The sequence below is a fragment of the Scomber japonicus genome, chromosome 6, assembly GCF_027409825.1.
Source record: "Scomber japonicus isolate fScoJap1 chromosome 6, fScoJap1.pri, whole genome shotgun sequence".
In the NCBI taxonomy this organism is placed as follows: Eukaryota; Metazoa; Chordata; class Actinopteri; order Scombriformes; family Scombridae; genus Scomber; species Scomber japonicus.
The window spans coordinates 8,697,582-8,716,165 of NC_070583.1; the positions used below are offsets into that span (position 1 = coordinate 8,697,582).

The 18,584-nt window shown below is 38.9% G+C and overlaps 1 protein-coding gene across 1 annotated transcript; it reads left to right on the forward strand.

The window, feature by feature from the left end:
- The first annotated feature begins 449 nt into the window (after positions 1-449).
- On the forward strand, positions 450-16,561 carry prss16 (serine protease 16). Its single transcript, XM_053320121.1, has 9 exons — positions 450-659; positions 856-1,037; positions 2,210-2,442; positions 3,505-3,640; positions 7,267-7,381; positions 12,965-13,166; positions 14,244-14,334; positions 14,474-14,676; positions 16,072-16,561. Exons 1-9 carry the CDS (start codon positions 450-452, stop codon positions 16,179-16,181), a joined length of 1,482 nt encoding a protein of 493 aa, XP_053176096.1. The 3' UTR covers positions 16,182-16,561.
- The last annotated feature ends 2,023 nt before the right edge of the window (positions 16,562-18,584 follow it).

An 18,584-nucleotide genomic window follows, 5' to 3' on the forward strand; every position in this document is an offset into this window, starting at 1 on the left:
CTTTAAGTCATGCAAAACATGGGGATAAGTTTACGGTCGGTTACACGATATGGAAATTTCCCCGCTCAGAACTATTTAAAACTCCGATTTTATGATAGTGTTTAGCAGTGTTTTTCACACATCACATACGTGATACATTTACAACAGACAGAGTCTCATTCAAACAAATGTGTGTCCATATATGTGAAGAATATAATAATAATAATTATTATAATAATAATAATTATTATAATACAGACAAACTCAGAATACTCAAAAATGATCAAGTGAGTTCCCTAAAAATTATGTATGGTAAGAAATACCTGCAGGTATTACAATGTAATTTGGAAAGGCGCAGGAAAGTCATATCTCCCACTTTTTTGCAAGTGATTTGAAGTAGCAGAAAAAGAAGAAGTCACATGACCACGTGAGATCACATGTCCCTGACTGTTTCCCCAGTCTATATCAATATGGCTATACAGCAGACGTGTGGGTTACCTGTGTGTAAAGCAACAATATGTTTTTTGTTGACTCTCTTTGTTTTGGGAGAGGGACACTTTAAGGGCTGCAGGAAATTTACCGGAGTGCAGGATACCAGAAATGAAGATGCGTTTAAGGAACTGTGGTTCACTCAGAAACTGAATCACTTCGATGGTGCAGACAGTAGAGTGTGGAAGCAAGTAAGTCTGGTCATGTGTTATGTGTGTCCTATAAAAGATTGAAATTAAAGTGTTCAGATCATGCTTATCCTGTATCTTTCCATATGTTAAGAAATGTACCTTCTTGGCCTATTGTAAAGACTATGTGCACTGATGCAAAACTGGCCCCTGACACTTCCCTGTCTACATAACCGTCCCTTCTTTTGTCATTTCTCAGAGGTACTTTGTGAATGATGCCTTCTACAAGCCAGGTGGCCCAGTGTTCCTGATGATAGGTGGAGAGGGCCCAGCCAATCCAGCATGGATGGAGAGTGGCACCTGGCTCACCTATGCTGAGAAACTGGGAGCTCTTTGCTTGATGTTGGAGCATCGCTTCTATGGGAATAGTCACCCAACAGTGTATGTTTGACCTTGCTGGTTTGGTTTTTGTTTGAGGTTGTATTCACTCCAAGCTTCTTCAGAGAAGTTTATTAAAAGTCTGACCAGCATGAACACCAGAGAAAGTTAGTTTTTGCAGTACAGGTGTTAGTAAATCCTGTATTTCTTATCAGTGTGAACACAAAATAGTTTCGTATTGTTAGTTTCACTTTCACAGTTTCGTTCATGTGTCACTTTGCCTTGTAACAAAGAAAACAACCTATAAGTGTTAAAGCTGTTTGATGTAATATCTCAAATGTTTTATTTAACATAAAGGGATGTACAGTGGTGTATGATTTTTCAGTATATGACATTCTGGTAGCTCTACAGAGAAAGATTTAAAGACACATTACATGTGTAAAAAACATAACTAGGCATTTAAGTATAGATAAATGGATGAATGGCATATGATTTCCCAGACAAGGATTAAGTTTAAGACATACGTTGTTTCTCAATGGATATTTGTCTTTAGTCTAGGACTAGTCTTAATGTCTATTTGAGAAACAGCACCTTAATGTTACAGAATACTACGTTTCCACATTAACAGTTCTAACACCCTGAGGATAAAAACTCCTCCTCAGCCTGTTTGTCAGAGCTTTAAGGCTGCTGAAGCGTCTGCCAGACTTAAGCAGTGTAAACACTAAACAGTATGATACTGCAGTAAGAAAAAATCATTGCTGTTGCACCATAGAGCCATACATTAAACGTCCATGTCAGTTACTTTTGTTTATGAATTCTGCTTATCCATTACTTTCACAATGGTTGCTTCCAAGGCAGAAAATTTGGTTTCAGTTCATTCACCTCAGCTGTTAAGCTTCTTAAACTGTAATGTTGCCACGTGCTGTAGAATGACATTAAATGAAATCAGTCCATTAGTTTCCCAGTGGAAATACAGTATGGACTGTGACACAGAGCAACCGTCTGCATCACCCTCATGTGTTCACAGCACATTGAGAACTTTCAATAACTCTGGTTGCACAATACTGTGAGATCAACAAAAGGGCATACAAACCACCAGCTTCATGTTCCTGATGTGTGCAGTAGCTGATGTTTCGCCACTAGGTGGCAGCTCTGCATTCACATAAAGACAGTACTTTCTGGTAGTATTTTGTATAGACTAAATGATGGATGCATTCTCTCTTCTCTCCATTTAGTGACCTGAGCACAGACAGTCTACGCTTCCTCAGTAGTCGTCAGGCATTGGCTGACCTGGCTCACTTCCGCACCGAAATTGGGGAGGCCAAAGGGCTGTCAAACAGGAAGTGGGTGGCATTTGGCGGGTCGTATCCGGGCTCTCTTGCTGCTTGGTTCAGGCTGAAGTACCCTCACCTGGTACATGCCTCTGTGGCCACCAGCGCACCTGTTCATGCTACTGTCAACTTTCCAGGTACAAAGAGACATTATAACATATGACACACACATTTAAATCGGTCTTCATTCTCACCTTATAAAGTATAGTCCTCATACACAAAATTTCCTTTTTGATGAACAGAGGTTTATGCCAAACTTTATAATGAAATCAAGGAATATAGATAGATTTGCTATCAGGAAACAAATTAAATAGCACACAAAAGATGACTGAATGTTTCAGTATTAAATTCAGCTCTACAGCACTTATTTTTTTTAGAAAGAAAACCTTTTATTCTGAACTGATTTGGCCTGGAATTCCTACTGTGTATTACAGGATCAACAACTCTATAGAACACTCCAAGAGTTAATATGAAATTCACAGCATTTTTCTAGTTTTGCTCACTGTTTTGGAAGTAAGAGTTCCAGACAGATCAAAGATGGGGAATGGTCCATTCTCTATCTGTGTCTGTGTTGTGTTTGGCTGAGTTCTTTGTTTTCCTCCGGAAGACAGCAGGCTGGAATCAAGGTCAAAGTGGCTTTGAACATGGACCTATGCTGTTCCACCCACACGCTCACGCTATCTTGGAGACACTATCAAACACAATTGAACCACATTCCCTTTTGACTGTTAAGAAAATATCTGAGACAAAACACACAAAGAAGAGTATACACGGTGTACTGACGTCGGCTATCTTTTTAATGCCCCTTCCGATTGCACCACACGGTTCTTATTTCCCAAAACAACAGCAGTTAGTCAGCATTATTACCAGTAAGAGCTTGGCTTTCACTCCATGTGGAAATATTCCAAGATATTGTTATGTGAAGTTTCTCCCGTGAGAGGCTGTTATTAGTGTGTTGTAAACTGTGAAGACTCATCATTTCATTTTCAACCTTGCCCAAATCCTTTTTTAAATAAATACTTTCCAAGCACTTGAATAGCGCTTCATTCACACGTTCTTCGATGACGAATTGGTGCATTTACAGTTGCTCAAAATAGTCCTGTATGTTTAACTGCCTTTTTGTGTATTATTTTGGTCTTTTTTTTATAGCAGCCCAAGTTTGAGTGTCCACCTCTCCCTCTGTCTCCATGTTTTACCAGAGTACTTAGAGGTTGTGTGGCGTTCGCTGGCTTCAGAAAACGCAGAGTGCCCCCTACTGGTGAAAAAGGCTTCAGATACCCTTGTGGAACGCCTCAAAGACCCCAAGACCTATGACAACATCACCAAAGATTTCCAGTACAGTACCAATACTCTTTGTAACCATACATTCACTATCATGTAACGAACAGCAGAATGTGAAGGGACAAGGCTTGGGATGATGAACGTCATCTTAAAAGATCTGGAAGTAGGAATAGCATTACAAGACTTTTTTAAAATATCGGACTGATAAATGTAATCTCAACTAAATAACCAGCCAAACATGATGTCTTGAGTAAGCTGGTATGAGATGGGGATTTAAATTATGATATGTTGTCAGTTCAGTCATAAGAACATAAGGTAATCATTTGTAATACATGATATCTGCATGTAAACTTTCGGATACTTTGAGATTGTTGAAATGTAAAGTGCAATACAAATTACATTTATTATTATTATTATTATTATTATTATTATTATTATTATATTTTTACTATTCAATATTTGATTACATTTGTTGGATTTTTTTTCTTTTTTCTTTGTTAGAATTCATTCAATTCCATAATTTTTTACTTGAAACAGCCAAATAACTTTTAACTAGTACAGCCTGGTATAGTTGACTCTTGAACTGCACATTTCAGTGCACCTGAACACACAGTACAGTGATTTTTACGTTGCTTAATTAGACCTCTCGACAGGACTGTGTGAACATCTCATTCTTCTCTCAGCTTTTTTTGCTAATTTTAGGGCAGGACAAATTAGACCTCTGTTATTCTCATAGTAAAGGAACTTTGATGACCTCGTTAAACTTGTTAAAGCAGAAAACTTCAATCAAATGTGAAATCAGCTGTAGTAAAGATTTATAGAACGTCTTGGCTGTCAAATCACAGACAAAGAACATGGAGAATGTGATGAAAGCTGTAGGTCTGATAGCTAGCTGTCCTGTACACATTTGTACAAGAATGGTTGTTGCAGTTTTGTGGCAATCAGTAAATTAGGCTATGTGTATAATGTATTGTTGTTATTTGGGGATACTGTCTTAAATTGATTGTTTGACATTTTTGGAAATTCAGAAACGATTGATACCATTCTCATGTCCATCCATTAAATACGAAGCTACAGCCAAACAACATTTAGCTTAGCTTAGCATACAGTCTGGAAACAGGGAAACAAACAGCTAACCATGTGTATGGAAAGCTCTGTGCAGAAGTAGCATAAATGACTTACCAAGAACTCTAAAGCTCTCCAATTAAGACTTAATATCTGTTTTGTTTAATACGTACAAAAACAGGGCAATTTGTATCTCTATAAAGACTGGACTATATCTTGGCAGGGTGCAGTGAATTCCCGGAGACACCAGTTGCCTGGAAAACTCAAAGTGAAAACAAGGATCTGGGAAATCACTGCATTGGCCAAGAAGTGGTTGCACAGATAGCCCCCTGTAAAACCACAAATTGTTGTAAACAGGTTAGCTTATTCCCTGTCTTCATGCTAAGCTAAGCTAAGTAACTTCTGGCTGTTGCATCATATTTCATAAACAGCTGTAAGAGTGATATCAATTTTCACATGTAACTCTTGGTATAGAAAGCAAACAAGCATGTTTCCCACATTCAAATATTCCGAGCTCAATGCGGTTATATGAGAGTAGGTATAGGGTTAGTATGAGATCAGGTGGACTGTAGTGACAGCTGGAGCTATGTAGTTCAAAGAGCAGCGGGGGTTGTATTGGGTCCTGGTTTGAGTCAGGTCCTGTTACAGCATGATGAGCGTCCTCGAGGCCTTTTGGACTGAGCCTGGGACTCTGGAATGTCGGACCTGCTCCAGAGAGGGTCTAATTTAGTCTCAGACTCATCTGTTTGTAATACAATGGGCAGATACCCGAATTAAGAGTATGAGCCAGCCAGACAGTGTCATCCACCCGTGATGTGATGCAGATGCGATAACTTGTGTTTATTGTATGATTGAACAACACTACATTGATTGTCTATGGTAAGCCCTTAAACCAAACTGAACATTTCCACACGCAGGTATTCATTCATAATGATGATTATTATTTTGTCCAAGTTTTAAGTTGTTGCAGGCTTTACACCCTGCATGATACAATTCTAGTAGAAGTGCAAAGTACTTCTCAAAAGGTGTTACGAAAACATACTTTGTCATATGGCTCTAGAGGAATCTTGCCATATAGATAGTTTTGATATTAACTGCCAAGATTTTGAGATAATCGCACTTGAGATTCATGTCTGATAAAACGGATATGCTGGGAATATTGCTGGTGTCACCACAAGGGTTCATAGTGAGGTCTGAGATATCGATGTTGAAATTTTTAAAGATGTACTTTTAAAGATGTAATTTATATTTGTTGCCATTGCGCTGAGGTAATGTCAGAAATATCAGTGATGAATGTCTCTAAACCTGGGCACAAAAATAACAAAACTATCTGCATGGCTCCAAGCAAAGTGAGAAAATATGTTTTTATTACTTATTTGGGTGAATTGACCCTGTACAATGGTCTTTGGCTTCTGTTTAACCAAATGTGACTCACCCCAGCATTTATCTTTGACATTTTCTCTTGTGACGTTATTTTCTCTCTCAGTGCTTTTCATTGTTTTGTTTCGATACTGTAAGCATGGAGTTATTCTTAGCATGCTGGTGCTATGTCTGCAGTCATGGGCTGTCTCTGGTGTTACTTTATATTTGCGTATTTTAGGTTGTTATAGTGACTGTACGGTCAGTCAGCATGATGAATTGTAAAGCTTAAATGGCTTTTATAGTTGCACGGCCAGTCTGACAAATGTAATGCTGTCATGGAGACACACTTGTCTTTGTGTCTGCACTGCCCTGACCACATTGGACACTTTTTATTTTCTCGCAGATCGTGCAGAACGTAGATGCAGACATGTTCTCATGCAGGCACAAACACACAAAGGTCACAAAAGGTGGTTTTGAGGCTTGTCCGGCTTCCAAACCACAGTTCCTCAGAGAATACAGCACTTGCGTCATGATTTCATCATGATGGAAGTATCTTTCACCCCACAGACACACAGATGAGTCGTTTCTAAAATCGGCAGCATTACTTCAACTTGCCAGAGTGAGAATACGAACGATAAATCGGTTGAGGAAGCCATATTTTTATCACCTCAGTCTTTTTTTATAGGCACTCATGCACGTCTACATCTTAACACACTGGCTCTCAGTTAAATTATAAGGAACGTTGTCGTTTCCACTTTGACACTGTACCTCATTACTGCCAACTTGACAGACGACCCTAATCAGTATCTGTGTATGCACTGAATGAATCACTGTTCCACTCACAAGCTAAATTAACTGTTCAGACCCTCCCTTCTTGTGGGAAAGGCTTTATTCCCTCAACACAGTCTGATTGGTTTTGGATTGCAGATTGCCTCACCAATTATCTGTGGTGGCAGCTGCTCTAAAGAAATGTCTTGGTGGTTATGATGGGTAGTAACACGCTCGAAACACTTGTTGGTTGCTAGATGTGTTCTTTCAATTAGTTCTTTTTTCCTGAGGACACAGGAAAAGAACTCTCTGTCTCCCCAACTCTTCCACCTTTATTAACCCCCATTTTCCCCTTCCTCCTCCATCCTCTTGTTCCCTTGCTTCCTTTCCCTCTGCCTTCTGCCCTCTTGTTCTATCCTCTACTCTACCCATGTAACCCCCTCTTTCTTCTTTCCTCCCTCTCTTCTCTCCTCTCCCCCTTCCAGATTGTGTTCCAAATTGCAGATCCAGACAGAGATGGACTCTGCCTACTTCCTGGAAACGCTGGCTGGCAACTTCATGGATGTGGTCCAGTACAATGAAGACAACAGGGGGTTTGAGGTAAGAGAGAAAAGACATAAAGCCAAATAACACCATTAAAACATCAGTAAAACACAGATTTTTGGAGGCAGACAGTGCTGGGTTTTGGATCGAAGCAATCAAAAGCTTATATATTGTGCCAACAGTTGGTGTCTTTAATGGGGCACTCCAGTGACACTCCCATAAACTTGCAGGATGTCCAAACAACCAATTTTAAAAAAGAATAAAACTGATGCAGCACAGGTTGAGTTTTCCTCATTTTTGTCCCTAGGTGAGATCAAGTTACAAAAACACTGGATCCTACACTTCTTAAACCTGCAGTGTGGAACTTTTACATATTAATGAACATCTGTCACATTCAAAGCCTTGCCAATGAGTTCATACAATGCTAATGCCTGCCACAGGACTTATGTGATGCTCAAAACAATGTATCTACCATTTTACAGCTGCAACAGGAGCAATGGAGTAGGCTAGCAGTCTCATGTTTGTCTATCATGAAGTTACAACCAGCAGCTGCTTGGTTAAGCTTAGCATAAAGACTGAAAACAGGGGGAGAAAGCTCTCCTGACTGACATGTTGTATCTTGTGTTTTTTGATCCACACCAAAACCAAAATGTAAAATGACAGTTCTAGATAAAGGGGGGAGGCAGCTGTAAGGTTGCCAGGTAACCAGCATAGACTCCAGGATGTCATTGCACACAGCCAAGAAGTAGTTTGAGAGCGAAGCACATAGATTTATTTTCCAAAATGTAGAACTATTGCAATAATTCTATCATTTTCATGCCAAAATAAGTATTATTTGCAGCCCAAGGGTTAGAAAGACTAAACAAACATTTAGAGTATTTAGAGGCTCAACAGATTTTCAGCTTCTTCAAAGATAATCCAGCCATTTTCAATGTAGACCCCAATCATGCTGACTGATTCTAACCATAATTTCATCAGTTGCATCACTATAGGCATATTTTCATCTTAATGCAGGTCTCACCAGCATTGTCCTAATGCATCAAAGACAACTACAAATAATTTAACTTAGAAATCAATCACTAAAATCCCCCCTACAATTTTACATAATTGATATATTGATGATATGAACAGCACCATTGGGAAAAATTCATTGGTTGAAATAAGATAGAGGAAACCTTTTTTCAAAATGTGTCAGTGGCCAGACCCAATAGAGAGATTGGACAACTTATTTTAAAACAATGCATTGGATGTGACGTGATTTATGCAAAGTTGACCTGATTCAGTAGAAGGAGACATTAAAAAGGAATTTGTTGAGAACCTTTGTCTAGTCTTGGTTGAGTGGAAAGCAGCTATGAGGTGAAGGAGGGTTGCAGACAGCCCAAGCAGTATACTGAAACATAATAAACCCTCCATTGTCTAACAGCGAGAGGCCCAGAAATACTGTCATGCAAGAACGTCTCCAGGGTTGTCTCAAGGGCTGGTTGCTTGCTCATGTCTTTATCTTTATAAGAAAAGTGATGCCCTCTTTTAAACCTATAGTTCTGTGGCTTGTGACCCAGGGTAAAATGAGTAAGGACATTGGACAGTGGGAGTATGGTTAGACTATGTTTTTGAAGACTGTAAGAAAACTTGATTGATATTCTTACAGTAGAAAAACATATGAAACATAATCAACAATGGTGGTCCTCCAATGAAACCCATGTAATGACAATAACACTGGTGAGAATAAAAACTGAGAATGAAATTTGAAAATGGTGCATGATAATCAATTTGGGATAATGGTTTCAACATGAACACCATGTGTAGAATTGAATATTTCTGCAGTAAATCAATCTGCATTATTGTCATTTAACTGTAAAATGAGTGTGGACACTGGTTGCTGATATCACATTTTTAACAATACTGGTCTTACACAGACAGTATAATGAGTCTGTCAAAACCTAGTGAGCAACGGGGTACTGGATAAGATGCATGATCAGAAGACTTTTTTTCAGAATTTTTTGTATATCACCATATGGTGATTTCCATCACACTGGTGGTTTCCATCACACTGCCTGCATAATGGAAAACTGAAACTTTGGCTGACATTTTGGGAAATATGGTTATTTGTGTTCTGCTGAGAGCAAAATGAGAAGCTTGATATCACTCTCATGTCTATACAAGTGTGAAGCTACAGCTAACCAAGGGTTGGTTTAGCTTGGCAAGCAGACACAGGAAAGAAACTAAAGAAAACAAAAGGAAATAAATACGGGACCAGCTAGCTTGTCTGTATCCAAAGATAACAACATAGCACCTTGTAGTCTTTTTGTCACCACGAGGTTACCAGGCAAATACTGTAGCAGACGGTCCAGGACATCACTGCTTCCAGCCAAGAAATTGTCCAGCAGATAAATCTCCATAAAACCACAAGTTGTCGTCTTTACACTTCAATTTTTGTATGAATTAAACAAACAAAATGTTAGGTGTTAACCCTAACCCTAACCCTAACCCTTTCCCTCTGTTTTCAGATTTTAAGCTAAGCTAGGCTAACCAGCTAGTGATTTTAGCTTTATGTTTAGAGTATAGATATAGAAGTGGTGTCAATCTTCTCCATTTAACATTATCTCTGACTTATTTTTTCATATTGCTAATACGGACAACAAAGTATCATAATCCACAATACTGAAACAATCCAGTAGTAAAATTATATTGTGCAATAAATTGTAGATATTGATACATTGCCCAACCCTAGTCCCTAACATGTGGAAAATCTTAAAGCTGTTCCACAAACTCCCTAATGACTCATATACTGTACAGTTCCCAAATGTAGTGCACTGCTTGTCTCCTTTTTCTTATTATCTGTAACATCTGTCACCTCTTTTTTTTTTCTCTTCTTGGTGCCCATTTTTACAAATTACCCCTCTTTTTCCCTCCTCTTTCTTCATCCCATCCCCTCTCTGTCCCCCCTGGTGCCTTGAGGAGACGTGAGTCCGGTTACCAATAAGCTGATGTGAAAAAGTAACAAAAGACTCTTTGGTCTCTCTGGTTTCCTGTCGCCCCGAGCTAAAGAGACGCTTATAAAAGAACCGAGAGGAGCGGTGGGCCACAGAGTCCACCGAGTCCACAGCACTAGTGGACAAACACAGCCAACAGCTGCCTCTGTGACACAAAGGGCCGGGTATAGAGCAAACTACCAGGTTTTAGGTACCACCGAGGAATTTGTTTATGAAGTAGGAGCGATGTGTAACTCAATCAGAAGAGTCAGAGCGGTAGCTTCACAGTCGAGGGGTTATCAATGGGGTGCTTTATAAAATACGGAACGGCATTATGTAACACTACAGCTTGCACAACAAGTACTAACAGCTCCTCTTTTTACTCAGAGTAGAAGATGCATGATGGGATAGTAGTATGGACTCATTTATAGGCTCTGCCAACGGTTTACTCGTGCAACTCTCATTCCTGCAACATTTTTTGTTTCGAGGCAAGTTTATACCTGGAATAATGTTGGACTAATGACACTGTGTAGCCATGGTACCATTTTAAGGGCATTGTGGGTATAGAGAGAGGGGTTCGCTACTACTATCCATCAGTTCCGATGAACGGCCTTGTCTAAGCATTGGGCTAACCTTCTTATTCATGCAAAGATAGTTTTGATCTGTATAGAACAGGGCCGTCAAACTCATTTTAGTTCAAGGGTCACATACAGTTCAATTTGATCTCGAGTGGGCTAAGCCAGTAAAACCATCTAGGGGTACCCTGTTAAGAGATACTGATGGAATATGTCTGAGCCCTCCAAGGTAAAATTTGTCCATCAAATCTGAATCACATTACAAGTCAATTATCAAGTTGGACGTCCAATCAGAAGCCTTGACTGTGAATGAAAAGTGAAAGTAAGTGAGAATAGCCGCATGATTTATTGAAAAACTTTACTTTTCTGCAATTTTCATACTTTAAGTTATCCAGTGGGACAAATTGGACCCCTTGGTGGGCCAGTTCTGGCCTGCCAGCTGTATATTTGACATTTCTGGTATAGAACTTGAGCACTGCTTATCCTTAAGGTTGTTATATATTGTAAACCCCCTATGATGCATACACATGCCTATTGATTATGGCAGGAAAGCCTATGGCATTATTCATATCTTAACAATAACCTTTTCTATGATAGATTTTTGATTGTATGTTTCAATTGGGAGTCCAGTGTTAACATTTGACAATATTTTGTTTCCCTATAAGCATTGAAAACACTCAATCAAATAAAGATTAAACAACGAAAATACATCATAGAAATCTCTTATTGCAGCCTTAAAGTTCTAACTTAAATATTGAGATTTAAGTAAGAACAGTTGTTGGACATGGACATGTATTGTTGTTTAATACACAGTAAGAGAAAGCACCATTAAAGTGAATAGTGTCTAAGTAGCCTACATGTGATTATGAAGAAAATTATTGGCAGTTAAGTTTAGTATGTAGGGAAAACTGAATTGACCATAGGCATAATACTTCATAATGAAACTCCAGTTAGCTGACATATGCACGAACGTAATTTCTCTCTCATCTCTTGCGGTATTACCACTGTTTATAGTTTCAGTCTTACATGACCATGCCCCTCTCAATTTGAGTGAACTGCTCCTTTAACCAGGCAAATTGTTGGGTGGCAGTGAACAAAAATGAGAAAATGACCTTCTGCCTGGAGGCTTGCACGTGGGAAAAAACCACAATGATTTCTATTGCGAAACAGTCAGGTACACAAACTCACTCAAACTCACAAACACACCTGCCCCTCAAGTTGCGAGGGTGGCTGTGGTTTAGGAAGTAGAGCCGTCCACTAATCAAAGGGTTTAGGGTTTGATCCCCGACTCCTCCTGACTGCATGTCAAAGTGTCGGTGGATAAGATACCGAACCCCTAATTGCTCCCATCGGTGTGTGTGAGTGTGTAAAAGCACCGTGTAAATGTCAGAAGATACTACAGCATCATTACAAAAAAAAAAAATCTTATCCCTTTGATGTTTTCAGTGAATTTAGGTTTTCTCTTTTTCTTAATGTTTTTTCCCTTTGAAACATTTCAAAAGGAAATGTTTCAAAATGTCAGAATGTTGAGTCTTGTTATTGTGTGACTAAAATGTAGAATACATTGAGGACAATAGATGCTTTTCTACAGCTGTATTCAGGGCAATCAGTTGGCTTATTCTACACTATTATCAGAGTGGCACAGAGAGTTTGTAGCTAAAAAACACATGAGAAAACACTTATCTCCCTAGTAGTAAACTCATGTTAGTTTTTATCTTGTTAATTGTGAATCACCCCCCTGGAAGTAGGACATGTTTACACCTCTTTTATTTCTTCATGTTTTTGTTTTGAAGTTGTCCTCTCTCAGCTATAAAATTAGGATAATTTCATCATGTGTACACTTGTGTGAATTATGTGGGAAACATTAGTTTATATCTCCTGTTCTCGTCAATCTTTCAGTCACAGTTCAGGGAATAAGCCCAGCCACAGGAAGTGTTCATAAATGACTCTATAATCATCCAATTTGGAGCTAAATTTGGATGAAATTATGTTCACGTGATATACTGAAGAGGTGATAAGAAAAGCCACATAACCTTAACTAATTAGATGTTTTCCGTCCTTTTTTTTGACATGGTGGTTTTGTGTCCATGTAGGGCGTGATGGGTACCAACATCACCATCCAGGTGCTTTGTGGAGTGATGGCTGACACCTCCCTTGGAGATCCTTATGCCCGATATGCTGCTGTAACCCGTCTCATGTTAGAAACCTTCTCAATAAATTGCCTGGACGCCAGCTTCAATAGCAACCTCAAAGCCATGACTAATACATCCTGGGATGGGCCAGCTGCATCGGGAGGTGGGTATGGACATGTACTGCTGGGGAACGGTATATTTCCGTGTGTAAATAAAGCTATTTTGGTCTGTTCTTACCTCAGTAACTTTTAAAAACTATTTTTACACACTTTGTACGTCTGGGGTACATTTTGTTGTGAGGTTGTCAGGTGGTATGTTTTTTTTCCTGCATAGACAATGTGATGTCACAAAATGTTCCAATGTCGCCTGAAAATAATACAGTGAGCAATCAAGCGTAACGCCAATTTCTCCATCATCAGTAGCCTCAGGAGACCGGAATATAACCCGGCCACAGGACCGGTTGTGTGTTGAAGATGGGATGTGGTTACAATCATGACCCAGCAAGACCCATTTTTGGGTGTTGTTGAGAGGCTTTTTTGGGATAGTGGTGTATTACTCACTATAGAAGAAATAAAAGATGGTAGGGACTTGGTAAAGTGGGTGCACCAAAATACATTTAAATACTAAATACCTCCTGGAATGATGGGAAGAACCTAAAGTTATGTCTTTACTGTCTTGACTTGAGGTTGATTTTAAGCCACCCAAATACTGTGTGTGGTCATGATCTTGGTGTAATATTATATTAAATAACAATACAAAGTTTTCATCTGGCTCTGAAACAATAGAATTTGAAAAGGAAAGTGGACTATTCAAAGAATGGAGGTAGTGTCTGGGTTAAGCACGTTTAACCAAAAACTGGTTGTCTATATTCCACATTGTAGCCATTAATCCAACCCTCAGCTTCAGTTTCATGAGTAGGAGTAGTGGAGGAGGGGGATCACTGGGACAGGAAGTGGTCTCTTTGAAACCCACTGGGTTGCATGTGCATAAAATTCTTCCCAAACCTCCCCTAACCCTAACCCTAACACCCCCCCCCCCCCCCCTTTCCCCTTGTCGTGTGGGTTTCGGTTGCACTACTTACCTCTTTTAATAAGACCTGAAAAACTGAAAGTGAATTCTTCTTTTTGAGGAAAGGGACTTTTTTTTACCTCATTGTATTTAGCTTGACCTGCCCAGTGTTGTCTACAAACCCAATGAATAAATTGTGTGTCTGTGTGTGTGTGTGTGTGTGTGTTGTCAGGGAGACAGTGGGTCTATCAGACCTGCACTGAATTTGGATTTTACCAGAGCACCGATTCGCCCAACCAACCATTCGCTGGCTTCCCTCTTCCGTAAGTGCACTTAACATTTTGTCTCTTGAATTAAACTCATAAGTATTTATTCCTGCTCTGTCCCCCCTGTCTAGCACATCATTATGCCATGGCCATTTGATTTCTCCTAGCCTTTTTCTAATTGTATCCTCTCATCCAGGTATCATGTGAAACAGTGCATGGACTACTTCAATGTCAGCGCCGAGCAGCTGGCCGAGGCCATAGTCCAGACCAATGAGTATTACGGCGGCTATGATATCCGCTCCACCAGGATAGTTTTTCCCAATGGGTCCATCGATCCCTGGCATGCATTGGGGATCACCCAGGACATCACGGCTTACCTCCCTGCTGTTTTCATCAAAGGTGTGAAAGAATATGTATACAAAGAATAATAGGTGGAGGTAGAAAAGCACTGATTTTCTCAAAAGAAATGTGATATTTTACCGTTTAGAAATAAGATTCTGAAATGAATAGTGACTCAAAAAACCCTCAAATGCTTCAGTAAAGCCACTGTACTGATGATGCCTTTACTATCCAACCTTCTATTTTAAATAGCAAACTAGGATGTTAGATATGGCTTGGCATTTTAGTTTTGTTTAGTCACTAAACTCAAATACACATGAATAAATAAAGTAAATAATCATATGTCCTGTTTCTACTCCTCCATCTCCATTAGAAATAGTGAAAAACCAAAAGGGCAATAATAAATAAATAAATCAGTTTCTGGCCAAAAAGGTGTAGGCTGAAGCATTTGCTTATAACACTAAACCCTTTTTACATTCAATAGATCCCAATGTAAATAACAAACACAAAGCGTTTATTATAATTGGCTATATGCACATATATACACATTTCTTCATATGTGCATGGTTATATATCCCCAAAAATACCAAGATTACACATTAACATTAACACATAATGTAATCCATTACAAAGTTCATATACAATGAAATTCCTTATTTGGAATGAATGAGGTGGTCCCTCTCTGAATGGGTGTCAGTTGTGGGCAAATTAAGCCAAAATATACCTGTGCAACTTTTTATCATAACTTTAAGATAGAGTATGGTGAGATTATATTATAGATTATATTTTGTCTCATCATTTCCTTATTCCTATTCCTCAGTTTTATATTTGTTAATCTTGTTACATTGACAACTTACATTACACTTACAATACATTTGTCAATTTACTCCCTTTTTACGCTACTTAAAAAAAACCCCAAAAAAACCCAGGTTTAAAAGAGGACTGAATTAGTTACAGGAAACATTTTTTAAAAGCAATATTTGTATCTACATGTTAAAATAGAGTCAAGTTTTACTTCATATTTTGGTTAATGTGCAATTGTCAGTTGGCCAGTTCGATCTGGCAAAGTTGGCCTGTTTTACAGCATGATTCAAATTTGTAAGAATTAACATGAGGTACAAACATTAAGGCAAAATCATTCAAGCCATACATAGAAGTAATGTAGGTCCACTTTGTTCTTGTTTGTGTATAGAGAGTTATAGCAGGTGCCTTTTAGGTAGACCTCTCATTTACCGGAGTTCATTACTAATCCTTTTTGAATTCATGTATTTCCAGACAAGTTTTAATGTAAGACTTTTCTTTGCGTTTGCTTTACATTACAGAAGCTGAACTACTGTTTCAGAGCAGAACAATGGCGTGCTTGTTCCTTATTTCATTTTTATTAGGTGGATAATTGTTCTTGTAACTCTGAAAATCTCACTTTTACTATTTTGCTCTGTTTTTTTTTAAATGCAGGAACAGCCCACTGTGCCAACATGTACCCTGCCAGACCCCAAGATCTCCCCCAACTGACTCTGGCCCGCGACCACGTCTTCCTACTCCTCCAGCAGTGGTTGAAGCAATAACTGACAGCCTGAACAAGCCAATCAGTAGCTTTGCAAAGCCAGCTCATTACTCTTTGTCCAGATGGTTGTTTGACGTTGGTACAAGACTTCTTATTTTAACTGCCAAGTTTGTGATTGTTTTAAAATGGCACTTTATTGCAAATACATATCCAAAGTTCAGGTATTTTGAATGAGAGAGACAATTTTAATCATATGAATAAAGATGTTTTTTTTTTTAAAGATTCTGCACTTTCAGTTTCATTCTGAGTTTACACTGCAAGAACATTATCTGTACTTGGGGCTCGGGCTTGTTTTGTGGACAGGGTGGAAATTAAAGAAGGAGTAGGACCTTGTCTAATTAACACTGGCTCTCTGAAGGATGCATTGAGCTAGTTTCCCAGGCAGGGACTAACATTTAATCAATTTTTAAACCAGATTAACTTGGTTAAATAAACCTTTATGGAGGAACGACAGATTGATGATACATTGATTATTTAAACTATTTCAATAAAAACCCTAAAAGCAGCATCCTCCATTTGTAGTTACTGGCAAGCAAAAATCACTCAATAATTTTGATGATATGATTTTTCAAGAACAGTTTTCTTACCCACAAAACTGCTCGTGCAAGTGTGTGAAACAGAGCAGAACGTTTGCTTTTGAATAGAATACACCATGTCATCGCCTTTTGTTGCACCGTATTGACCAATTCTATCTGCATACAGGAGATCTTGTGCAGCCAAGTATTGACAAATGCATTTTTTTACATTGAGAAACTCTATCTTCTACGAACTTTCATTACTCACGTTATCTACAAGTTCCTCAATATTACCAATGCGCAATGGTGGAACTTTACTGTAGTATTTGATGGTTGTGAAACACCCAAAAAAAAAAGAAAGTCATGTTTACACAGGCAGCAATGAAACACAACGGGAACGTTTCAGCGAAGAATTTGTCCCAGAAAGCAACGACTTCACTCGCATGTGTTTGCATGGGGATGTGTGTTGCACAAACATGCACACATCTGGTGTTGTTCAGAACAAGTTTCGTCTTGTTTGATGATGTAACTAAAAATGTTGTCTTGGCTGCTCAACAGGGGCATGATGATATCTCCAGTGGGACCCAGAGATTGGTGTATCAGTCATACCAACCAGCAGTTTGGAAATGAAGTCATTAGGATTACGTTGTTGTTCTCGCCTTTTGTCTTAAAATGCATAGATTAAGCTCCCGAGTAGGTAAAAAAAATCATTTGCATGGCAATATTATATTACACAGCTGTGTGTTCATTCACTACCTCCTCAAATCTCTCTCAACACACACACACACACACACACACACACACAATAACCCACCCCGCTTCCCCTTAAGAGTGTTTATTTTCACAACAGTCACATCTCTGTGTCCCAGCTGGACATGCAAACCCCCCCCCCCTCCCCACCAAACCCCCCACCCCACCCCTTGCACAACCACACACCCACAAAGACTCAAGACCAAAATCCTCCACTAAATCCAGCCTCACTTTGGTTATCCTTTTCCTGTAGCATCGAGTTCCCATAGTCTCCATCTCCAGTCAGAAGCTATGTGAAGGGAATCTATTAAAGCTAATGTTCAGCCAACAACATATGCATGGGTAAAATGTATAGTGTCATGACAAGCTGAGATGCAGTCTTTATTGAGCTAAACATTTGCGATGGATTTAGTTGTAATTGCCCATACACTCATTTAATCCCCTGTAATTCAAACCCTAATGCACCTACTCATAATCCTTTCTTTGGGCAGCCAGAGGGATGTAATTGAGCTTCAGACTCTTTTCAGGTATATGTGTGTGTTTGTGTGTGTCACCACCCAACTGTATCACCTCACCGGATACAAAAGAATGAGGTGGTCCCTCTATGAATGGGTGTCAGTTGTGGGCAAGTTAAGCCAAAATATACCTGTGCATCTTTTTATCATATAACTTTAAGATATATATATATATAAATATGGTGAGACCTTATAATATAACAAAATAACCAGATCATATTTTGTCTCATTATCTTTGCTCTGTTTAGAAAATACTGTATGTCAGACTGTTATATTAAAGGGACACAAGACCATTTGACTTCATAATGAGAGAGTTTGTCCTGGTGTCTAATTTCGTGATAGGCATGTGAACGCATCAAGGTGAGTTTGAGTCGCTCAGTAATTTTCCGTTTCTTATGACATAAACATGAGCAATATGACTTCTCTAAAATGTTATTTCAAAACATTTCCATTCATTGTCACTTCCTTCTGTAAACAACTTTTAGTTTTTAGGTGTATCAAGTTAGCCACAGTTAGGTAAGACATTACCGGAAGTAGCAACATAGACATAAAAAACGTCTTTGAATTTGTTTGCCTTTCAGAATATGAGCCACCACTCAGGAACAAGATGTATCAAAGTATTAT